Source organism: Rattus rattus, chromosome 2 (assembly GCF_011064425.1).
Source record: "Rattus rattus isolate New Zealand chromosome 2, Rrattus_CSIRO_v1, whole genome shotgun sequence".
NCBI classification, from domain to species: domain Eukaryota; kingdom Metazoa; phylum Chordata; class Mammalia; order Rodentia; family Muridae; genus Rattus; species Rattus rattus.
This window is the reverse complement of record NC_046155.1, coordinates 161,155,423-161,174,305: the sequence shown is the minus strand read 5'-3', so window position 1 is coordinate 161,174,305 and position 18,883 is coordinate 161,155,423. Positions and strand designations below refer to the sequence as shown.

The 18,883-nt window shown below is 48.7% G+C and overlaps 1 protein-coding gene across 6 annotated transcripts in view; it reads right to left on the bottom strand.

Annotated features, from left to right (window-relative positions):
• The window catches only part of Znf536 (zinc finger protein 536), a 464,620-nt gene that overhangs the window by 156,920 nt on the left and 288,817 nt on the right, over nucleotides 1-18,883 (bottom strand). For all 6 annotated transcript variants that reach the window (XM_032893829.1, XM_032893833.1, XM_032893830.1 and 3 more), the window contains exon 6: nucleotides 8,813-10,390. In XM_032893829.1, the coding sequence (XP_032749720.1) occupies nucleotides 8,813-10,390 (1,578 nt within the window). The remainder of the gene's footprint in view (nucleotides 1-8,812; nucleotides 10,391-18,883) is intronic.

Below are 18,883 nucleotides of genomic sequence, written 5' to 3'. Positions count from 1 at the left end.
TCCCCTTGTTGGGTACTTCATTTGAAGATGTAATTCTTGGGGCTTTGGAGTCCATGCCCTGCCCCCCGCCCTACTATGGGACCAGTTAGAAAGGGTATAGTGCACACAGACTTGGGAAGTGTGTAAAACAGCTCGTGGGGCAATGAAACCAGGCAACGCAAAAACAAGTCCTTTCCTTTCTGCCTCTCTCCCTGTGATGAGGCAGGCTGGGGTAAGAACAAGCCTGTTAGGGTAATCACAGGCAATGACCTAACCTAATGACTCCTCTAACCTACCCAAGATTGTCCATCAGAGCATGGAGAAGCACATGGCTCACTGGAGGAGGCTGGGCCTAAGTGCCTTTTGCACTTCTGATCCTGGGTAGGCCTGTGGATTCTGTGCTTATAACCCCTATCCTGGGGTCCCGGGGCTCAGAAACCTGCCTAAGACACACGCAGCACGGAGAGCCTGTATCCGTTGTTGGCTCTCTGGCGCCCACTACGGCTGTCCCACCAAAGGAGGGAAGTCCCTTTCCTTTTTGCCTGTTTGTGAATTGTTGCTCAAGGGCCAACTGAAGACAAATGGGAAAGATGGGGAGCCTGATCTCCCCAACGTCCTGCTGAGGCTCCCCACTGGGAGAAGAATGTGAGGGGTGACCGGCGTGTCGAGGTATGAATTAACATAATGACTCAGAACTGCACTAATGTTTCACAGCTTTTTTTTTTATTAGCAATACCAAGATAACTTATTGAAGCATTTTTTTTTTTTAGTATTGTTTTACATTCCATTCATAAATGACCTAACTTGTAACTCAGCATACAGCACACGGAAAGATAGAGTTTGACACTTATGCAGAAAACTACAATTATGATAACTTACATGCCTTCATTACCAGGAACACCTTAATATATCTTCTAATTATTTCAACAACAGTCTATTCCAGAGCACAGGATAACCCGGTACACGTTTACACATTTCGCTTCGGTCGCCGTCTTTTTTTTTTTTTTTTTTTTTTAGGTTGCGGGTGTCAGAGTGCTGTTGGCTTGGATTTTACTGTCACCTGTTCCTGGTTAACACGACGACCTGACGCAATATTAAACTAGCAATATTTCTGCTTAAATACTATGGAGGGAGATAATTACCGCACTTTTCTGTATTCTTCTAAAGTGTTACAAAATACATGACAATCAGACACAAGAAAGGAATGCTGGCCGGGCTACCCTGGGGCCCAGCCCTGGGAGCTCAGGTGAGCCGGCAGGGCACGGGCACTGCCCCAGACGGGTTTTCATTGATCCGGGGACCCACCACCCACTGGGATTTGTGACTCTCCCACTCAGGTTTCTAAACATTTGTATCCATTACTATCGCAAACGTGGGGTGGAGGGCAACGCTTTCAGCCTCTCTTGACTCTACACAGGCTGGTGTGCTGTGCGCGCACGCGTACCTGTGCCGGTAGGAATTATTTACTCAAAACACGTGTATGTGTATAGGTTCTTCTGTTGACTTTGCACAGTTAACAAGCTGCAGGTAAACCACGAAGGAGCACAGACAGACAAGGGGGGAGTCCAGACAGAGTGACTAGGACATGGGGTGTCACTTACCTGAAAGAAAACGTGTAGATTTGTTAATCCAGGAACCATTTGGGGCTAGAGGCCCTGGGAAGCAAGGGCAGGGTCACAGTCCCTACTGTTTAATGGAAGGATGACAATAACGGGATATTTATAAAATCTGGACTTTCTGTCTCTGACGAAAGTAAGAATAGGCTGCATGATTATAGCAGGTTGGCGGTTAGGCGTAGAGGTATTGCCGATCAGCATTAATTAATAGGGTGTGATTGCTGCCTCATTTGAAACCTGGGCTTCACATGCAACATGGGGGGGGGGCGCAAGTGACCTGATTCCTTCTGCAGCTGACATGTGACCTGAGTCTACATAGATGGCAGTCACTTCCAAGCATCACCGCCGTTCAGCGGACTAAGGAGACTGATGTCAAGCCCATGTCACGCACGGACAGGGCTGTACGGCTCCTGACTGAGTTGAAAGAGGCTGGCGGGCTTGGACTCCACCAGGATGTGTCGGTTCTGGTAGCACACTCTTCCTCCCCTCCCCCACTCCAGTCCTACCTCACTATCAAAGGGGAGAAACACACAGGTTTTAAAAACAAAAACAAAAACAAAAACAAAAAAAACTTGGCTGCGATGATTCCTTGGTTTTGTGCAATCCCAAGAGAAATATGGACGCAGCCACTGAGATGAACTCTACCAGACTTTTCTCCCACTTCAGAGGCAATGTTGATTCAGACAGTAGCTTTTGGAGCCAAAACGATGCAGCAAAAGGCAAGAAACATAAACAAGGCTAAATGTCACCAGTGTTTGCCGACTCACAGACACCATCCATTTGTTTGTTCTGAAATGACGAGTGGACCATTTGGCAAACACAATGGTGTCCCCACAACAGTTCTGTCATCCTGCCGTGCAAGCGACATCACACCAGTCCCACTCCCTTCAGTTTAAAAAGAGGGAAGGAGAGGAAAAAAGAATGAGATTTGGAGGAACGAGCTGTCATCCGAGGGGCTGTCTCTGTCAGTCATGACACCCACACAGCTCTGGGTGAGGGCAGGGGACTGCCTCCCCAGAGTGCCAGTGTCATCAGAAGACCCTACCTATAGGATGTCATCTGTGATACACAACCACGCGCACGCACGTGCGCACACACACACACACGCACACACACACATGCACGCATGCATGCACGCACGCATGCACGCACGCACACATGCTCACATGCAGGAGCCCACACTCAGAGACAGTCTCTCTATAATCAGCTGAGAGGCAGCCAGCAGCTCTAGACAAGCACAGTAAGGTGATGAATTCCAGGAACTTACAGAACTCTGCCCTTAGACTTCACAGTAGGTCAAACGGCCCTTCCTATTGGGAAAACACTAGGTCTGGGAATGGGCTGGACCACAGAAGTTGAGACAAATCTAAAACTGGTCAAGTTGGGTAAAGACAGAGTGAGGTGCTCAGTGCCTTATCCAGCCTCTGAAGGGGGCTGGCTGTGTTTTGGCTTTGGGGGTTGGGGGAGCAGAGCAGCACTGGATAGAGCAGCAGGGAGCCCTCAGCTCTCTTCCTCCCTGGCTACCTGCCCTCCCTGGGGTTGGCTGGTGTTTGTCTGGGCAACCTCATACTTTGCAGAATGGGACCTGTATCATTTTCCTAGTGGGACCTCCTGGAATCATGGCCATAGCATGTAACTGCCACCGTAACGCATCGCTGCCCATGTTCAGGTGTCTGCACATCATATAGTCCACATTTATGATGCTTCATATACTAGAGACAGATGCTCTACGGGCTACTCATGTCAGTAGGCTACAGTCACATGCAAGGAGGGAACTCCAATTGAGAAAACGCCCCCATAAGATCTGGCTGTAGGCAAACCGTAGGGCCCGTTCTTAATTGTGACTTTTAGAGTCACATGTTGTCGTAGACAGTCTAATGGTGAAATAATAGGATTTCCCCTTGCTGTGTGTGACCGTTCACAAACTGTCAGCTGGTACACTGTCAGAGGTGTCTCCATAGTGAGGAAGGTTTGCTTTCTTAGGCCTAGAAACAAAACCAATACAATGATTTGTATATAATTATTATGGGCCCAACCCATTGTAGGTGGTGCCGTTCCTGGACTGGTGGTCCTGTGCTTCAAGGAAAGCAGGCTGAGCAGACCATGAGGATCAAGCCAGTAAGCAGCGCCCTCCATGGCCTCTGCATCAGCTCCTGCCTCCAGGTTCCTGCCGTTTGAGTTCCTGCCCCAACTTCCATCACTGAAGGGCAGTAACCTGGAAGTGTAAGCAGAAACAACGCCTTTTCTCCCCCAGTTGCTTTCGTCATGGTGTTTCACAGCAATAGAAACACTAAGGAGAACAGCTGCTTTGGGGGTCTCTATCTGGCCGCAGACTTTAGCCAGTTCTTGAGAAGAAGACAAAAAGACAGGACTCCCCTACCCCCTTGACTCGAGCATTTGTTTTATGTCTGGAACTGAATTGAGCCCAAACAAAAATGGGCTGGGTGACATCACAAAGCTGCCAGTGTCATCTTTCAAGATAACTTTCTGATGCACTGACTGCGGCTTGAGGACACTCATCTGATCTGGGGGCATCTGCCCCAGGCTCTTAGGTGTCTGCCATTTTAATTCCTCCCTGTACTCCTGTCTGTGGAGAAGCAGTTGTTGTAAAAGCTAAGTCACAGCTGTTCCGTCTCTTCTGCCTGTGGTGTTGGGACAGGATAGTAAGGAGTTCTCTCTCTCTCTCTCTCTCTCTCTCTCTCTCTCTCTCTCTCTCTCTCTCTCTCTCTCTCTCTCTCTCGCTCTCGCTCTCTCTGCCTGATGTCTCCATCCCTTACTCTGGAAATAACCCAGGAGTGCATCCTCCTTTACACTAAAGCAGGGGCCTGAGGTTGTGGCCTCTGGACCAGTCCCGACCACCCCCAAGCCTTAGTTCATAAAGCATTATTGACACACGGTCACACTGTCTATAGTTTCTTTAATGCTACCCAGCAGGAAGGAGTCAGAAATAGGAGGGTGCTCATGGTTTGTAAGCTGAAAACAGTTACCCCCGGCCCTTCAGAAGATGTATATTGACCTTTCGGCTCTAGGCTGTGTATGTGGGGGGACAAAAGGTAGATATTTTCTGAGTGTCTGTGCAAAGAAATCACGGTGGGTCAGGTCACCTTTTAAGATTGTTTAGTTTGGTCACTGTATTCCGTCACATCATACATTTTAGGACACACGTGACATAGCATCCTTGAGGGCATCACCTAGCCTGATGGCTATTGCCCGTGGGGCTTGCTGATGGGACTGGGCTTCCTGGAGTGGTAGGGGCCCAGCTAAGGGTAAAGGAGTTGTGTTTTTTCCTCTGCCTGCCTCTTAAGCTGACAAGAGTTCTGTGTCATGCCCTGAGGATCCGGGAAAGGGCATCGAAAGCAACACTTGAGAAAGTACACACAGCAACTTTGTGCCCTCTGGCTGGTGGCCTCAGTTTCAAAAAATGAGGGACAGGGGTGGCTAGTTGATTCCCACATACACAGGCTCCGGGATGGAACCAGGTCTTCGGCCTTTCTATGGTAGCAATCTCCAGGTAGGTGCTGGGCAGACTCACTGAGCGGCCTGTGTGTGTGTGTGTGTGTGTGTGTGTGTGTGTGTGTGTGTGTGTGTGTGCCACAGCTGCGTCTCTCACGCTCTCCTGCCTCTCTCAGCAACATTTCCACAGTAGCTCCTAAAAGCTGCACAAGGTGCCTGCCTCCCTGACTGACAGTGGACGGACACAGCTCTAGTCGTCTGCCTCGTCCCCTTCCCCCCATTTAAATACTGATGTGAAGCTCTCTCGTCCCATTGCAAAGCAAGGACAGAGCCACTCTAACAGTACAAAGGACTTATCAAAGCTCTCTGACGGCACGTCTTTGACCTTTTTTACACCGCTAAGGGAAGTATGGGACATGCCTGGATCCCGACGCCCACCTCTAGAAGCTACAGTTTTGGCTAGAATAGGATGTCGTGTAACAAGATCAGAGCAGTGGGACCTGGCCCTCTCCAACTTAATAAATCATCTTCCAACTGATCCTGAGCTGGCTCAGGATCTCCCACAGGATCATCTGTAACGAGCCCCTGACACACTGGTATACCAGCCCCTACAGCAAGGTTCATCTTGCCTTCTACACGGGCTGTGCTATGGGACTCATCATGCGCGAGGATGGAGTAGCCTCTCCATCAGCTTGCTCTCCTGCATCCAGGTAAGAACGTATTAGCTATAAATGGCTAGCACACACTGGTCAGGACATAACACCCAGGGTACAGGACTAAAAGTTCTAAAAATTAGGAAGCAACGGTGCAGCAATCGGCCTGCATGTGCGGCTTTCAACACACAGTCCTACATACAACAGGAGAGAAGACACGTCCTCTTGACTGCTGGAGGGTACAAGAGGGGTTCCTGAGTTCTGTATGGGTCTACATGATGCAGGCGAAGTTTTTACAGATTGCTTTTCAAGTTTTACAGTGTAAGAGGAGAGAGTTCTTCCGTATACAGAAGGACATCGATTATAGCCACTAGAGTTTCTAGGGGCCTCCGGGTAAGATTCTAGGTCTTCTTTAACAGAGGAAATGAGGCCCTAAACTCTGAGATAAGCAATCGCAGAATAAGGCATTGGTTTGGCAAAGCCCAGCTCTGTGAGGAAGAGGAGCTGTTGATCTGAGGGACCTGCTGGCAAAGTCATGCCTACTTTAAGCGGGGCAGAGAAGAGGTAAAGGCTGGGGGTGCCTTAGGCCGTGTGCCTTGAAGCTGGTGATCTTTCGTAGCTTAAATAAGCAGACTGTTCCATGCAAGAGAGAAGCGCTAGAGAGGCGTGGAAAATTCGTTTGTTTTTCTCTGAAATATCAGTTCTTAACCAGGATGGCAGCTGCTTTTCTGGGTTCTAGGACACCACCACACCCAACAAGAACCTAAGATTATAATTAATTATGCTGGGCCTGATGCCTGGGGACCAGAAAACAAAAAGAGCTATCCCACCTGCTACCAAGACCACTGCAGAGGCTTCTAGAGGAAATGGGGCCAAACAAAATACAGAAGTGATCTGCTCTGAAAGTAGGCAGCCGGTGGCCGGACTGAGGTTTGGGGCTTTAGAGCTGGACCCTTGTCTGGGGAGCCACCAGGAGGCTTTGCTCTCTCGCTGGCCCAAGGGTCTTCATGCACTTCTAAAGAGAGGGGTGAGATCTGTCCCCCAGGGCCTGCGGCCTAGGGACTGACAGGTTGATGGAACAGTTTGGTTTTTTGGGTTTTTTGTTTTGTTTTTTGTTTTTGTTTTTGTTTTTGCATGTACCATGGAAATATTAGGCGAGACCGGGGAAGGGATGGGAACGCCTGCCAGTTCTGAAAGTGTCTCCGGACATCAGCAGCTCCCTTCCCCTGCTGCCTTCTCCACCCGCCCCCTGATGCAGAGAGCCATCTCTGGACAAGCTTCCTCAAGGCAGGCGGCCTTTCTTCCACAGATAGGGGTACTAATGGGGGTAATGTGAGCTCGTTTCAATAATAATGAGCTTATGTGCATGCCAGGGTTTGATCTTTTCTGGTGCGTGGATTCCTGGCAGGAACCATGATCCTATGTAGGTAATCAAAAGAACCGAAAATAGACTTTAAAAAAAAAATCCTCAAACAACAACAATAAGTACAAAAAAACCACCCCAACCAAACTTGAAACAAATGAAAGAAAAAGACTTAAATATCACTCTCTGCAGAAGGAAGGGAGGATATTGGACAGACATAAATCCCTTTTCTTCTTCTTTTAAAAATTGTTTTTAACAGCTTCGAGAGTAATGAATCGTACGTGGCTAAAAATAGATCTGGGGTACTGGCTAATGGGACCTCGGGAGTCATTCAGTGTAAGGAACCATCAATAATTTTTTGAGCTGTCATAAATCCATTTAGTGATTTTTGACCACTCAAAAAGGTATTTCTGACTGCTTGTTCCACTTCTTAGTGAATTAGGGAATGACAGAAAGAAAGAAAAAAAACAAAAGGAAATTTATCGATCTGGATTGTCAACAGCCTGGCTTCGTGATTTCCGCTCTGTGCTGAAGGAATCAGGATGTGAGGTTTCGAAAATGCTCCCTGGTGCATCCCCACCACCCCCTCCTTCCCGCCTTCCCTTCCTTCCTCAAAGAAGGAGGGGAAAACTCAGAAATTCATTCAAAAATTATATGGTGAGTATAATCCCATGCTGCTTGTCTCTAGTGGGATCGCTGGGCCCAGAGCCACTCTCCGCGGACCAGGCTCAACATAGGAACGAAGACATGATGATGGTCACAGTCCCTGCCCGTCCCTGTATCCATTTGGTCCAACTCGGGTTTAGGATTCTGCTTTGAAAAATCTAGAATTACCATGGGGCAACAGTATTCTTGAAGTAAAGGAATGGGTGCTGATTTACAAGTTCAGACAAGCATAGATTCAAGACATGTAGGGTCACCACACTGCTGATCAGACACTTCACGATGCAGGCTTTTTGTTAGGACGGCAGACAGACAGATTAGGCAAACAGACAGACACAGACAGAAGGCAACAGCAGAAGGCCAACGTCACAGTAACTGCCATTTGATATGTCACAAGTGAGGCGCAAACACCCCGGAGCCATCTCCCTAACTCGGAGAGAGAACCCCTTGCTACTCTGTGTTAGTGTGATGACTTTTAGTATCCTCTAGGTCAATGGAAAGAACTTAGGCAAGCAGATTCAGCTTGGCAAAGCAATGGGAGACTCTCTAGGCATCGGTTTGGTTTTTGCTTTTTGAATGAGTTAAAGTATTGGGAAGCTTGCAAGTCACCGTAACTGTTTTGGTTTTGTTTTTTGTTTTTTGTTTTGTTTTTTTGTTTTTGTTTTTGTTTTTTTTTTAAGGTGAATTTTCTTCCCCTCCTCAACTTATGGGTGAAAAATAAGAGGGAAGTCCACACTTTGACTTACTGTCTCCTTCCCATGTCTCGTGTATATGGGCATTACACAGAAAGTTGGACCCCAAAAGCACACGCTTCAAAACCGATCGAAACGACTTTTGTGATTGTCTATACTATATATACAGCGTTGGCTTTTGCTTTTCTTTTGCCTTTCTAAAGATTTAGTTTAAATTTTGCTAATGGGTATATGTCAACCCCATTTTGTTGCTGGATTTTGGGGTTTTTTTTGTTTGCTTGTTTTTTGTTTTTTTTATTGTTTTTCTTTTTTTCTTCTTTTTTTTTTGTATGCACAATTTAGCAGTAATGTTTTGGGGGAAATGAACTGAAGGAAGAGGATTCTAAAACTTACCACACAAGTCTGGCCTCTTGATACATCCAGAATTTGCTGTGCTGCTTGCAAGCCCGTTAAAGGCTGCTAAGCCATCGGCGCTGTAGGCCCTGAGGACCGACAGCATGCTCATAGGTTTCTCCAAGCCCGGGGGACCCCGCTCTGGCTTGGGCAGCCCGGCCGAGGGGTCCTGGGCAGGAAGGAGGCCTGGGCCGTGCCACTGTTCCTCGGCTGCTTGGGCTAAAGGTGAGACCAGTCCCTGGATGGGCTGGGGGGCGCCTGGGGGCAGCAGGCTTTCACCGCCCTCATGGCTGCCGTCTTTGCTGAGAGCAGACAGTGGCTTGCTCATCATCTCTGGTTCGGTGTCGATCTCCTCCTCCTCGTTGTTTTCCCCCTTGGAGGAGGAGTCCATGTCCTCGGAGGAGGCAATATCCGAGAGGTCATCAGTAGTGTTTTTGTTTGCGGTTTCCGGGATCAGGATCGGGGCGTCATCTTCCGGGTGGGCTTTCCCCTCGGGATTCTTGTTGAGGCAGGAGCCGGGGCCCCCTGAGCCAACCATGGTGGGGTAAACGCCAAACTGTTTGTAGAAGTCAGATGGAAAGGTACAAAAGGCGGGGTCCATGTGGCTGGGCCACTGACCGCTCTTCTGGTCCCCTAGAGTCTCTTTGGCCGGTCCTTGGGCCATCTTCTCGGGTGCAGAGTCGAGCACACCGCCGACAGTGCTGGAAAGGGCCATCTCTTTGTTTGATTGTATGGGAGGCAGCACGGAGACCTTGCCGGCCTCCCGCACCTGTTCTTTGCAGTTGGCTGTCACCCCGGTGGGGTGGTCTTTGCGTTTCGCTTTGCCGAGGTGGTTGGCCTGGAGGTGAAGGGCCATAAGCTCCATGGACGAGGTGGTGAAAGCGCAGAACAAGCAGCCGTGCCACGCAATGCTGTCTTGCATGGTCACAGAGGAGCCAGGGAGAGTGGTGACGTCCGGCCGCACGGACAAGTCCAGAGGCTCGTACTGAGATTTCTCAGACTTTCGCTGGGAGGGCTTCACGCTTGCTTTCTCCTCGCCGCCCTCAGCAGTGTGGGCTTTCATAGAATGGGCCTCGGATGGGACCTTGTCTTTCATGTCCTTTTTCTTCAAAGAGCTGAGGACAAAGCTGTCCATGAATGCCTGCAGGGACCCTTGGAAGTTCACACCGTTGCTCACAACGTTTTGATAAGCTCTCCCGATCTCTGAGAAGTGGGAGCTTTTGGAAGGGAGATCGGAGCCTTTTAGGGCATCTGAAGACAGCTCTGAGGACATGCCAGTGGCCTGCCCTGAGTGGTCTCCAGAGGAGAGCATGCTGGATGATGTCCACTGCTGAGAGGCAGGACCACCTCGGAAGTCGATTCCGGGGAGACCCTTAAAAGCTCCCCGCAGGATGTCTGGCCTGATAAACATAGGCGCTTTGCTAGAGGTCTCATCCTTGTGCTCCTGGTTCGGGGGCTGTCCTGACAGTGGGCCAGCTCCATTCTGCCGCTCCCGATGGTGTCTCTCCAGGTGATACTTCAGGGATGCTGACTGGGTGCCAGCGTAGTCACAGTGAGGACACTTGTAAGGCTTCTCACCTGCAAGATATCGATGGGAGAGAAAACCGAGTGTTTATCACATTTTCGGAGTGCAGAACGAGGCTAGGAGGATCAACATTTGTTCTTTGAAACAAAGCGGCCCAAACTAATAATTAGCTAGGGAACGACTGTTTTTTAATAGAAGAATAATTCGTGCTCTTACGCTTTTCTAATGATTTTGTACCATTGGGGACTATTGAGGGATGACACACTATCTACACACAATTAGCTATCTTTTTCTTTATCTAACATGTGAGAACGGCTGTAGATTTAAAGGCTGTGATTATGAAAATTAAGCATAATAATTTCGACCACAGTGATCATTAAAAGTAGAAGTTTAAAGAGACGGAGTACGTAACAAATGAGTGGCTTCGAGTATTTTGTGTATACAAGGGCTCCAGAATTTGTTTAAATTATACACATGGAAACCATTTTTAAACCTAAAAATTCTATGGCACTGTTACGCAAGACTGAAATGAATGATTTAAGCCTGGCTCCACAGTAAATCATGGATATAATTAGCAAATGGCATTCCGTACAAGCAATTCATCATTATTTGGAGGGCGCCATTCCAGACGGGCTCTGATATCTGCAGACCTACTGCATTGTCTCTAAATAAGGAACTATAAATACCGATTCCATAAAATATTAATATCATTACAGTGCGCTGGGAAGGCGGGATGTAAAGACATATTGTTAAGATGAAAAGCAGCCGATAAAACTTAAGGGAAAGAGGAGTAATAAAAAGGCGCAGAGTATATTTGGTTTCTGGATCTGAAATTAACGTCATCTACTGGTCTTTGTCGAGCCTAAAAATTTGCACTAATGGTGGTCCTGACACCGAGGTGGTGTGCGGTGTGATTTACCTGTAATGAGTGCTTTCTGGAGAGCAAAAATAGCTTTAAAGTGTGTTTTGGAACATGTACCGATTATTTTCATGAATTAAATATCTGAATCCAACACTCAACTTCTATTGTTCTTTGTGTGATGAGAGAGTGAGAGAGAGAGAAGAGAGAGAGAGAGAGAGAGAGACTGACTCTTAACAGACAACTTACATGGAGAATGGAAGAGGAAGCAAACGGATGTGGATTTAAACCTATCCCCAGAATTTGCTAGCAATTCTGGGTCTTCTCTAGACTTTGCACCCAGAAAGCTCTGGGGAAGAGAGAGGCTGTAGTGATAGCTTTAAACTTCAGTTCTCTGTTTAAAAAAGCTACAATGGTTTCTCCTAGGAAGCTTACCCCCCCCTCCAACACACACACACCCCTCCCTACCACTATCGCTTTGCCTGTTTTCTTTTGTCAAACCTCTAGAAAGCCAGGCAAAGCACCGGTGGGTGGAGGTCCTGAAGGCATTTCACTGCTTCTCGTCTTGGGAATAGCAGGAGTCTAGTCCTCATGCTCAAAGCAGCGGTGTGTTTGGGGGCTTGCTTAGAACAGAAACACAAACAGCCCAGGTGCTGAGCCAGGGATACCACTGTGGCATCTATGGGCTGTGTGATCGACCTAAGGGACACTCTGCCTGCCACGTTCAAACGAGGGTATCAAGAGCTCTGAACGCATGCCCGCAAGCAGCTAAGGCCTCCCTGAGGACTTCTGTGCTCTTTGGGTCTATCTCCCCCACCCCACAGCTGTCTTGGTTACATCATAACTATAAGCATGGGGCTGGAGAGAGGCCTTAGCAGTTAAAGAGTACTGGCTGTTCTCCTAGGGGATCTGGGTTAGGTTCCCAGCATCCACATGGTGACTTACTGTCATTGTAACTCCTGTTAGGCTGCCCTCTTCTGGCCTCTGTGGGCACTGCATGCACATGGCGCGTAGATGCACATATAGACAAACACAGCCATGTATGTAGGGTAAAGATAAATAAGAGGCAGATTTTACAAAGGCCATTTCCTGACTTTGAGATTCGGGCAGCCCCGTGGCACTGCTGTATGAGCAGAGAAGCACTGGAGATATAAAGTGCAGTTAGTCAGCTGATGTCCCAGCTTGACCCCATTGGCCTGGAAACCGAGCAGCGAGGTGTGACAAGGGGGGAGGCATAGGGCACATATCTGGGAGCACCAGACTAGAAACCCAGGATCCTGACTGACAGACAGGTCAGTGCAGACGGGGTAAGAGAGTTCAGGATGTGGACAGCCACAGAGGTGAGACCAGCAGGTACCTGAGAGGACCGAGTTCCTGTTCATAAGAGGGCCTGGAAGTGATTGAGTGCCTCTGACCAAGAGTCTATAGAAAAATCATGAGCTTTTGTTAGGAGATGGTGGGAGAATGCACCTTTGACTCAGGCCCTAAGATAGGCAAGGCAGGAACACAGGGATGCACGGGGGTGGGGGTGGAGTTTATTCTTCCCAAGGCTACGTTTGAACTGCACACTGGGGTGTTGGTTCTCAGTCCACGTCGTGCAAGACAAACAGCAGAGAGTCAGGGGAGGCACCAGTTCGGGGTCCCGAGGTCTGGGATGGGGATGGGGATGGGGGGTTGTATTTGTTCCGAGTGTTGCTAGAATTCTGGTGTGCACACTTCCTGTAAGGATTCCTCTTTGCAAAAAAAAAAAAAAAAACAGCATGGGAGGCCTTCACAGATGCTCTACGTCCCCAAATTCTGAACTAAAGAGGCCTGCAAGTACCAGAAGGGCTCTTGATCCTTCCAAACTCCTCAGGTGTTTCTCTGCGTCACCTGCATGGGGACCATGGTGGTCTCCCTGAGAAACACCTCCCAAGTGAGAGCTGTGACACAGCTTGCACGGGAGGCAAACTAAACACCCATGCTTCTCTGTGCTCCCCTGGGTGTGGCATCCTGTCTCCCTCTGCCTGTGAGATTTTAGAGATGTTGGAGGTCCCTGCGGCCTCATCTTCACTCTCAATTCACACTAAGCCTCCAGAAGGGGGCCAGAAATGTGTGTGTGCATACACACGTGTCTGGAAATGTGCATGTTTAGACAGACACGTTTAAATGAGTGAATGCATGAATGGGCACTTCTTTCCTCTGGGCACCCTAGCTGGCCCTGGGTGATGACCAGAGGTAAAGAGGTAAAGGCAGACTCCGCCCTGGCTCTCGGGAAAGATGTCACTCGTGCCTGGTCTCACGCACAGCCAAGACAGCATCCTAAACGTCAGAAGAGCCCTTGGTTTGCTCTGGGTCCGGGACAGAGAAGGTATTGCGAGAAACCAGAATGGTCCACTTAAAAGCTAGCGTCTCACTGGGCCTAAGACTAAAGAGCTTCCTCTTGGATTTTCCTTTACTTTCCATTCCTTTTTTCTTTTAGATTTACTTTTATTATTGTAGGTATGTGTGCACACACATGTGAGTGCAGGATCCTAGTATAGCCAGAGGCCTAGAATCCCCTGAAAATCTAATTACAAAACAGTTGTGAGTTGTCATGTGGGTGCTAGGAATTGAACTCGGTTCTTCTGAAAGGGCAGCGAGCTCTCTTATACTGGTTGTCTGTCTCTCTAGCCCCTTCCTCAGAGTTTTCCAAGCACTGTTTTGGCTGCACAGGCTCAGGAAGCCGTCCACCCACCTTTACCCTCCTGTGGTGCTGTCTCCTCCCACTCTGTGCAGCTCTACAACTTGACTGGGTCCTCAGAGGCTTTTGTTTGGGTGGGCACTTCTTGCCTCCCTAGCAAGTCAGTACTTTTGACTGAAGATGGGGTAAACCTTAAGGAAAAGCAGAAGCCTCTTGATTTAAGTGTTTTCATAGTTTCTAAGTGGTTTGAAAACCCTGAGCTCCAACCCTCTGATGTGCTGAGTTCCTTTCCACTTCCTGGGCTTCTGCTGAGGGGCAGACCTTGGAGACTGCAGTGCTGTGTCACAGGGTGGGCTTGGGAACCTTGGGCTTTATGTCCCACTGGGAGCATCCAAGCTCTTCCCATGCACTTTTTCTCTCCCAAAGGATGCATTCGGATGTGCTCAGGAGGCAAACTTTGCACAACATTGGCCTGGATGAAGTCGGGTAAGAAACGGCAAGGAAAATCGTATCAGCAAGTTTATCTGTTTGGAGGGGTGGTAAAGGTCCCTCCTCTGTTTGGCCAGCAAACAAATGCTGAGTTCACCTGTATTGAATGAATGGCTTCGTGCTCAAAGCCACCATGTCCGGTCACATTCTTCCAGCCTGGCTCCCTGGGCTCACTGTGACAGGCCCCAAGCTGCAGACATGGCTAGAATTCTGCATGAAGCCAGGCGATAGGCTTGCCTAGCTTCTCCTAACTTAGACCTGACTCTGTCAGAGACTTGGGAAGCCATCCTCTGTGCAGCTGGGTGGTGCAGGTAACCTCAGACCTTGTCAGGAGCTCTGTCTAGTTGAATGATTGTCCACTTAAGCCACAAAATGAGTCTGACTCTCCTCAGGGAAACCCTCCCACTACCCCAGGCTTTGCTGGGGGTTGAGTCCTCCGTCACCTCCATGATGTCTGGGATTCTCAGTCCTTGAATCTGTTTGTTGTATGTCTCCTGAGCAGGTCATAGGAGCAGAGGCAGCAATGGCGAGGGGGGATGGAGGCGTCTCACGGGGACCAGAATCCACTCAGCTTTAAACCCTGAGAGCCCAAATCTCTCTGTTTTTCCAAGAAAAATGCTCTGCATGCTCACACAGCTACCTTCATTTATACACTGCCATCTCACTTTAGAACTTGGGACACTCAGAGGGCCATGCTACCCTGGCTGGAAGAATGGGTCTAGGACAGGAAGCTAGTTCAATCCGTGTGCCTTAGTACAGAGATGTCCAAGATCAGGGTGTCCACCCACTGGGGGGTGGTGGTGGCGGTAAGAATACTCATGACCCTCTTGCAACATTTTTAAAGGAATACAATGTAGGTCCATAGATTATATTTTTAGAAAAGAGTTTCACTAGAAAAGACATATTTTTTTTAAAAAAAAACAGTTCATCATTTTGGTGAATTAATAAACATATAGGAACATCTTAAAATTAAGCCAACTTCTTAGCATGAAATATACATTCAACTTTGGAGTTAATAATAATCTTCTCCTGATCACTAGACTGGGACCAGGTAGTTCAATCGCTTTTTAATACTCATCGTTCCATGGTCATATTTAACATTTTTAATACAAGGTCTCTCTGCGTGGCCCATCCTGGCTTTGAACTCATGACACTCCTCAGCCCCCGAGTGCTAGACTGACAGGTATGCACAACAATACCCAGAATAAAGGTAGCTTTTATAAGCAATTGTCTGTCTGCCTGCCTGCCTGCCTGCCTGTCTTTCTGTCTTTCTGTCTGACTGGCTCTGTCTTTCGTCTTCATTTTCTTTTTGCTAAATTTCTAAAAGTGTTTCCACGCTTAGATTGAGGAACTGAGTGTTCTCTGGTATTGCAACCTTTTCCAGATATTTATTTAGTCCTTCTTACATGTCTTTACTTAGTTAATACCAGGAGAGATAAATACGGTGGTGCCTTTGCAGCGAGGCTGAAGCACATTAATATAAATTGTACACTAATTCCCCCAAAGCATATATACGTTGTAAACCTGAAGACTTTTCACACAGCTGCTTATTGCTAAACACTGCCTTGTCCAGAAGGGGACAATCTGTGTCTCTAATTGCTGTCACTGAAGCCGAGATTCATTATGTGACTTTCCCATTAAAATGTGAGCATTAATTTGTATAATGAAATATCACCCACTGCAGTGTTCATTAGCCATGCCCTACTGTATACGCCACATTGTTAGCTACCTAGAAACTGTAGTTAATTTCACTAATGGATATTTCCCTACTTAGTGTTTGCTAGAAAATTTATACTGTAACATTACCTCTTAAACTTTTAAGGAAATTTAAATTCAATCAATTATTTTCCACAAAAGTTTGGGATGTCATTAAAGGCAGGAAAAGCGAGCATGAGGGACGTCAGGGGGACGAAGTGGGCTTTTAGTTTGTCTTAGAGGTAGAAAAATGGCATTTTTTTTTTAGCTCCAAACAAAAAAAGGAAAAAAGGAGATGTCTTTCTGGAGACACCGTTTCTCTTTCTCGCCGTGGCTCAGATGGCCGTTCTAGGGTGAAGGATGACAGTAGACACTCCCCTGCTGGGGGAGGAGATAGGAAGAGCACACCCATCTAATCCCGCTTGCTCTGGGGCAGGTGTTCATGGGATTTCATACGTGCGTGGCGTGTTACATCAGCTGGCTAGCTCACGGAGCCACGGACAAACGAAAGCCGCTGGCATCCATAGCAGGCAGGACTCGGGATGCCACTGGGAGGGGAGAGAGGCTTCCATCATGGTTCCTGTGAAAGGCTGATCATATCCACTAGCAGTTATGACGTGAGCCTCTGGAGAACCTACCCTGGCCATTTCCCTGCCTCACCCTTCCCTGTGCGCTGATGGATAAGGAGCATGGGGCGGGGGGGCAAGGAGGCCTGGCCTGTCTTCGATCTGAGTTAGGAGTAAGGGAGAGGTTGAGTGTATTGTACTTCCCAGTCGGGTTACTTGGAGGTGGCGTCTTTGAGGTGGCTCACCGCTGGTGAGCATAAGCTGCTTCCTGCCCTCCTGCAGAAAGCCGTGGTGTATACATATAGTCAGAGAAATGCCATAGTGATTCCCTAAAGCAGGCCTGAAATTCAAGCAATAGTAATGGTGAGGTGAGCAGAGGGGAAACTTTAGGTAGTTCAGGAAAATAGCCTAGTTCAGCCTGGTAGCTGTAGGTTGAAAGCATCGAGCCTTGAGCCTCGGTTTCCTTTCCTGCAGTAGGGTAGCGGTAGGAAACCTGGTCCCCAACGTGCTGGGAGACTCAGCAGCAAAGTGGCGCGCAGAGCTTAGCCCTTCGTGGGAGGCTCGGAGAGCGTCCTGTGACACAGACAGGCTAGTAACCCAGCAAGGACTCCCAGATGCCTCTCCTATCCCCACGGACCTAACGCCCTTTGAGGGTCACAAGGGAGAGTATCCCACCATTCTCTGAGATTGTGTCCGAAAGGGAAATCTCGTGCTTCATGACAAATCGGGCCCTCCCTGTTCCCCACTCAGACAGTCTTAGTCGCCGTGTCACAGAAGCGCCTCTGGGGAACGGCGGTGCCAGCAGGTATGATCCAGAGACTGAGACTTAGGCCACCTGACTACATCTGAGGACCCTGCATAGCTGCCCTGGGCTCCCTCATGCCAGTGCACCCCTGGGTAGGGGTCCCTCCTGGGGGATGAGAGCCAGCGTGCGCGGCACACCACCACCAGACTAATAAACCACCCGCATGATTTAGAGGGGGAAAGGAACTAATGAGACTTAGTTTTAATTAGCTGCTGAACTTTAGGGCCTCCAAGTCTTCACGAGTGAGGTTGCTGATTACATGTCTCTGTAACGACCATTGCTGTGGCCACAACTCTGGGCTGGGCCCACTACATCTACATCAGGAGAGTGAGTCCTACCTGTGGTCTGCGGCCCCCAAAGCATAGGATGACGCACCCATTGCCCACTGGGATGGAGGGAGCTTTAGTGGCGACCTCACACCTCAGCCTCTCAAGGACCCATCAGCCCCTGCCTTCCTCTAGCACGTGAGATGGGTATATGTGACCGTTCTAAATATCCGCCTGACACCCACTCTTCCAAGATGGTGTTAGGGAAGGAGGCATAGAGGAGAAGGGATAGGGTCCGAGTGTACACGGCCAACAGTGGGATGGTTAGTGAACCCCAGGGCCATCCATGTCTCCTGCTGCACGTTAGGACTCAATGCCAGCAGATGCGTCTGCAACCACTATTGGCAAATGTCCTCTTGACCACCAGGGTCTGGAATACCCACCTATTTGGTTAAGAGTGATTCCAGGTATGTCTGTGACAGTTTCTGCATATTTAATCTGGACTCCGCAGATTTGAGAGACTGCTCTCCCCAGTGTGCTTGGGCCTCCTCCAGTCTACTGGGAAAGGCCGGCAATTTGCTCTCTCTGAGCTGTCTCTGAGCTAGGGGATCTGTTTGTCCCAGGCATCTGGGTCAGACTTGGATGAGAGTGTACAGAATTGTCTCTCCTGGGTCTCTGGATAGTCAACTGTACATCTTGGGACATCCTAGATTCTGTACTGACATGAGTCGACTTTCTATTGATCCACCCCCACCCCGTGTGAGACAGAGACTCTCTGTCTCTGTCTCTGTCTCTGTCTAGAGAGAGAGAGAGAAGAGAGAGAGAGAGAGAGAGAGAGAGAGAGAGAGAGAGAGAGAGAGAAATGCATCCCTTAATGATGGAGGCATGTTCTGGCAGGTACGCCATCAGTCAACTCATCCTCATGAGAACAACCCATGGCAGAGTGAACTTACACAGACCCAGATGGTAATAGGTCTGCCCCTTGACAGGTTGTCTGTGGAAGCAAGAGACATGGGAAACACAAGACGTATGAAAACGCTGTCTGTCGTGGCTGTGGCTCAGTGGTAAGCACTTGCCTAGTATTCACGAGGCCTCGAGTTCAATCCCCATAACTGGGGGAAAAGAAAGGCAAAGAAAGTGCAGTCCTTTGCAGTTCTGACCATGACTTCTTGTGCTACTGGTGAACAGTGAGGTGGGTCCGTTT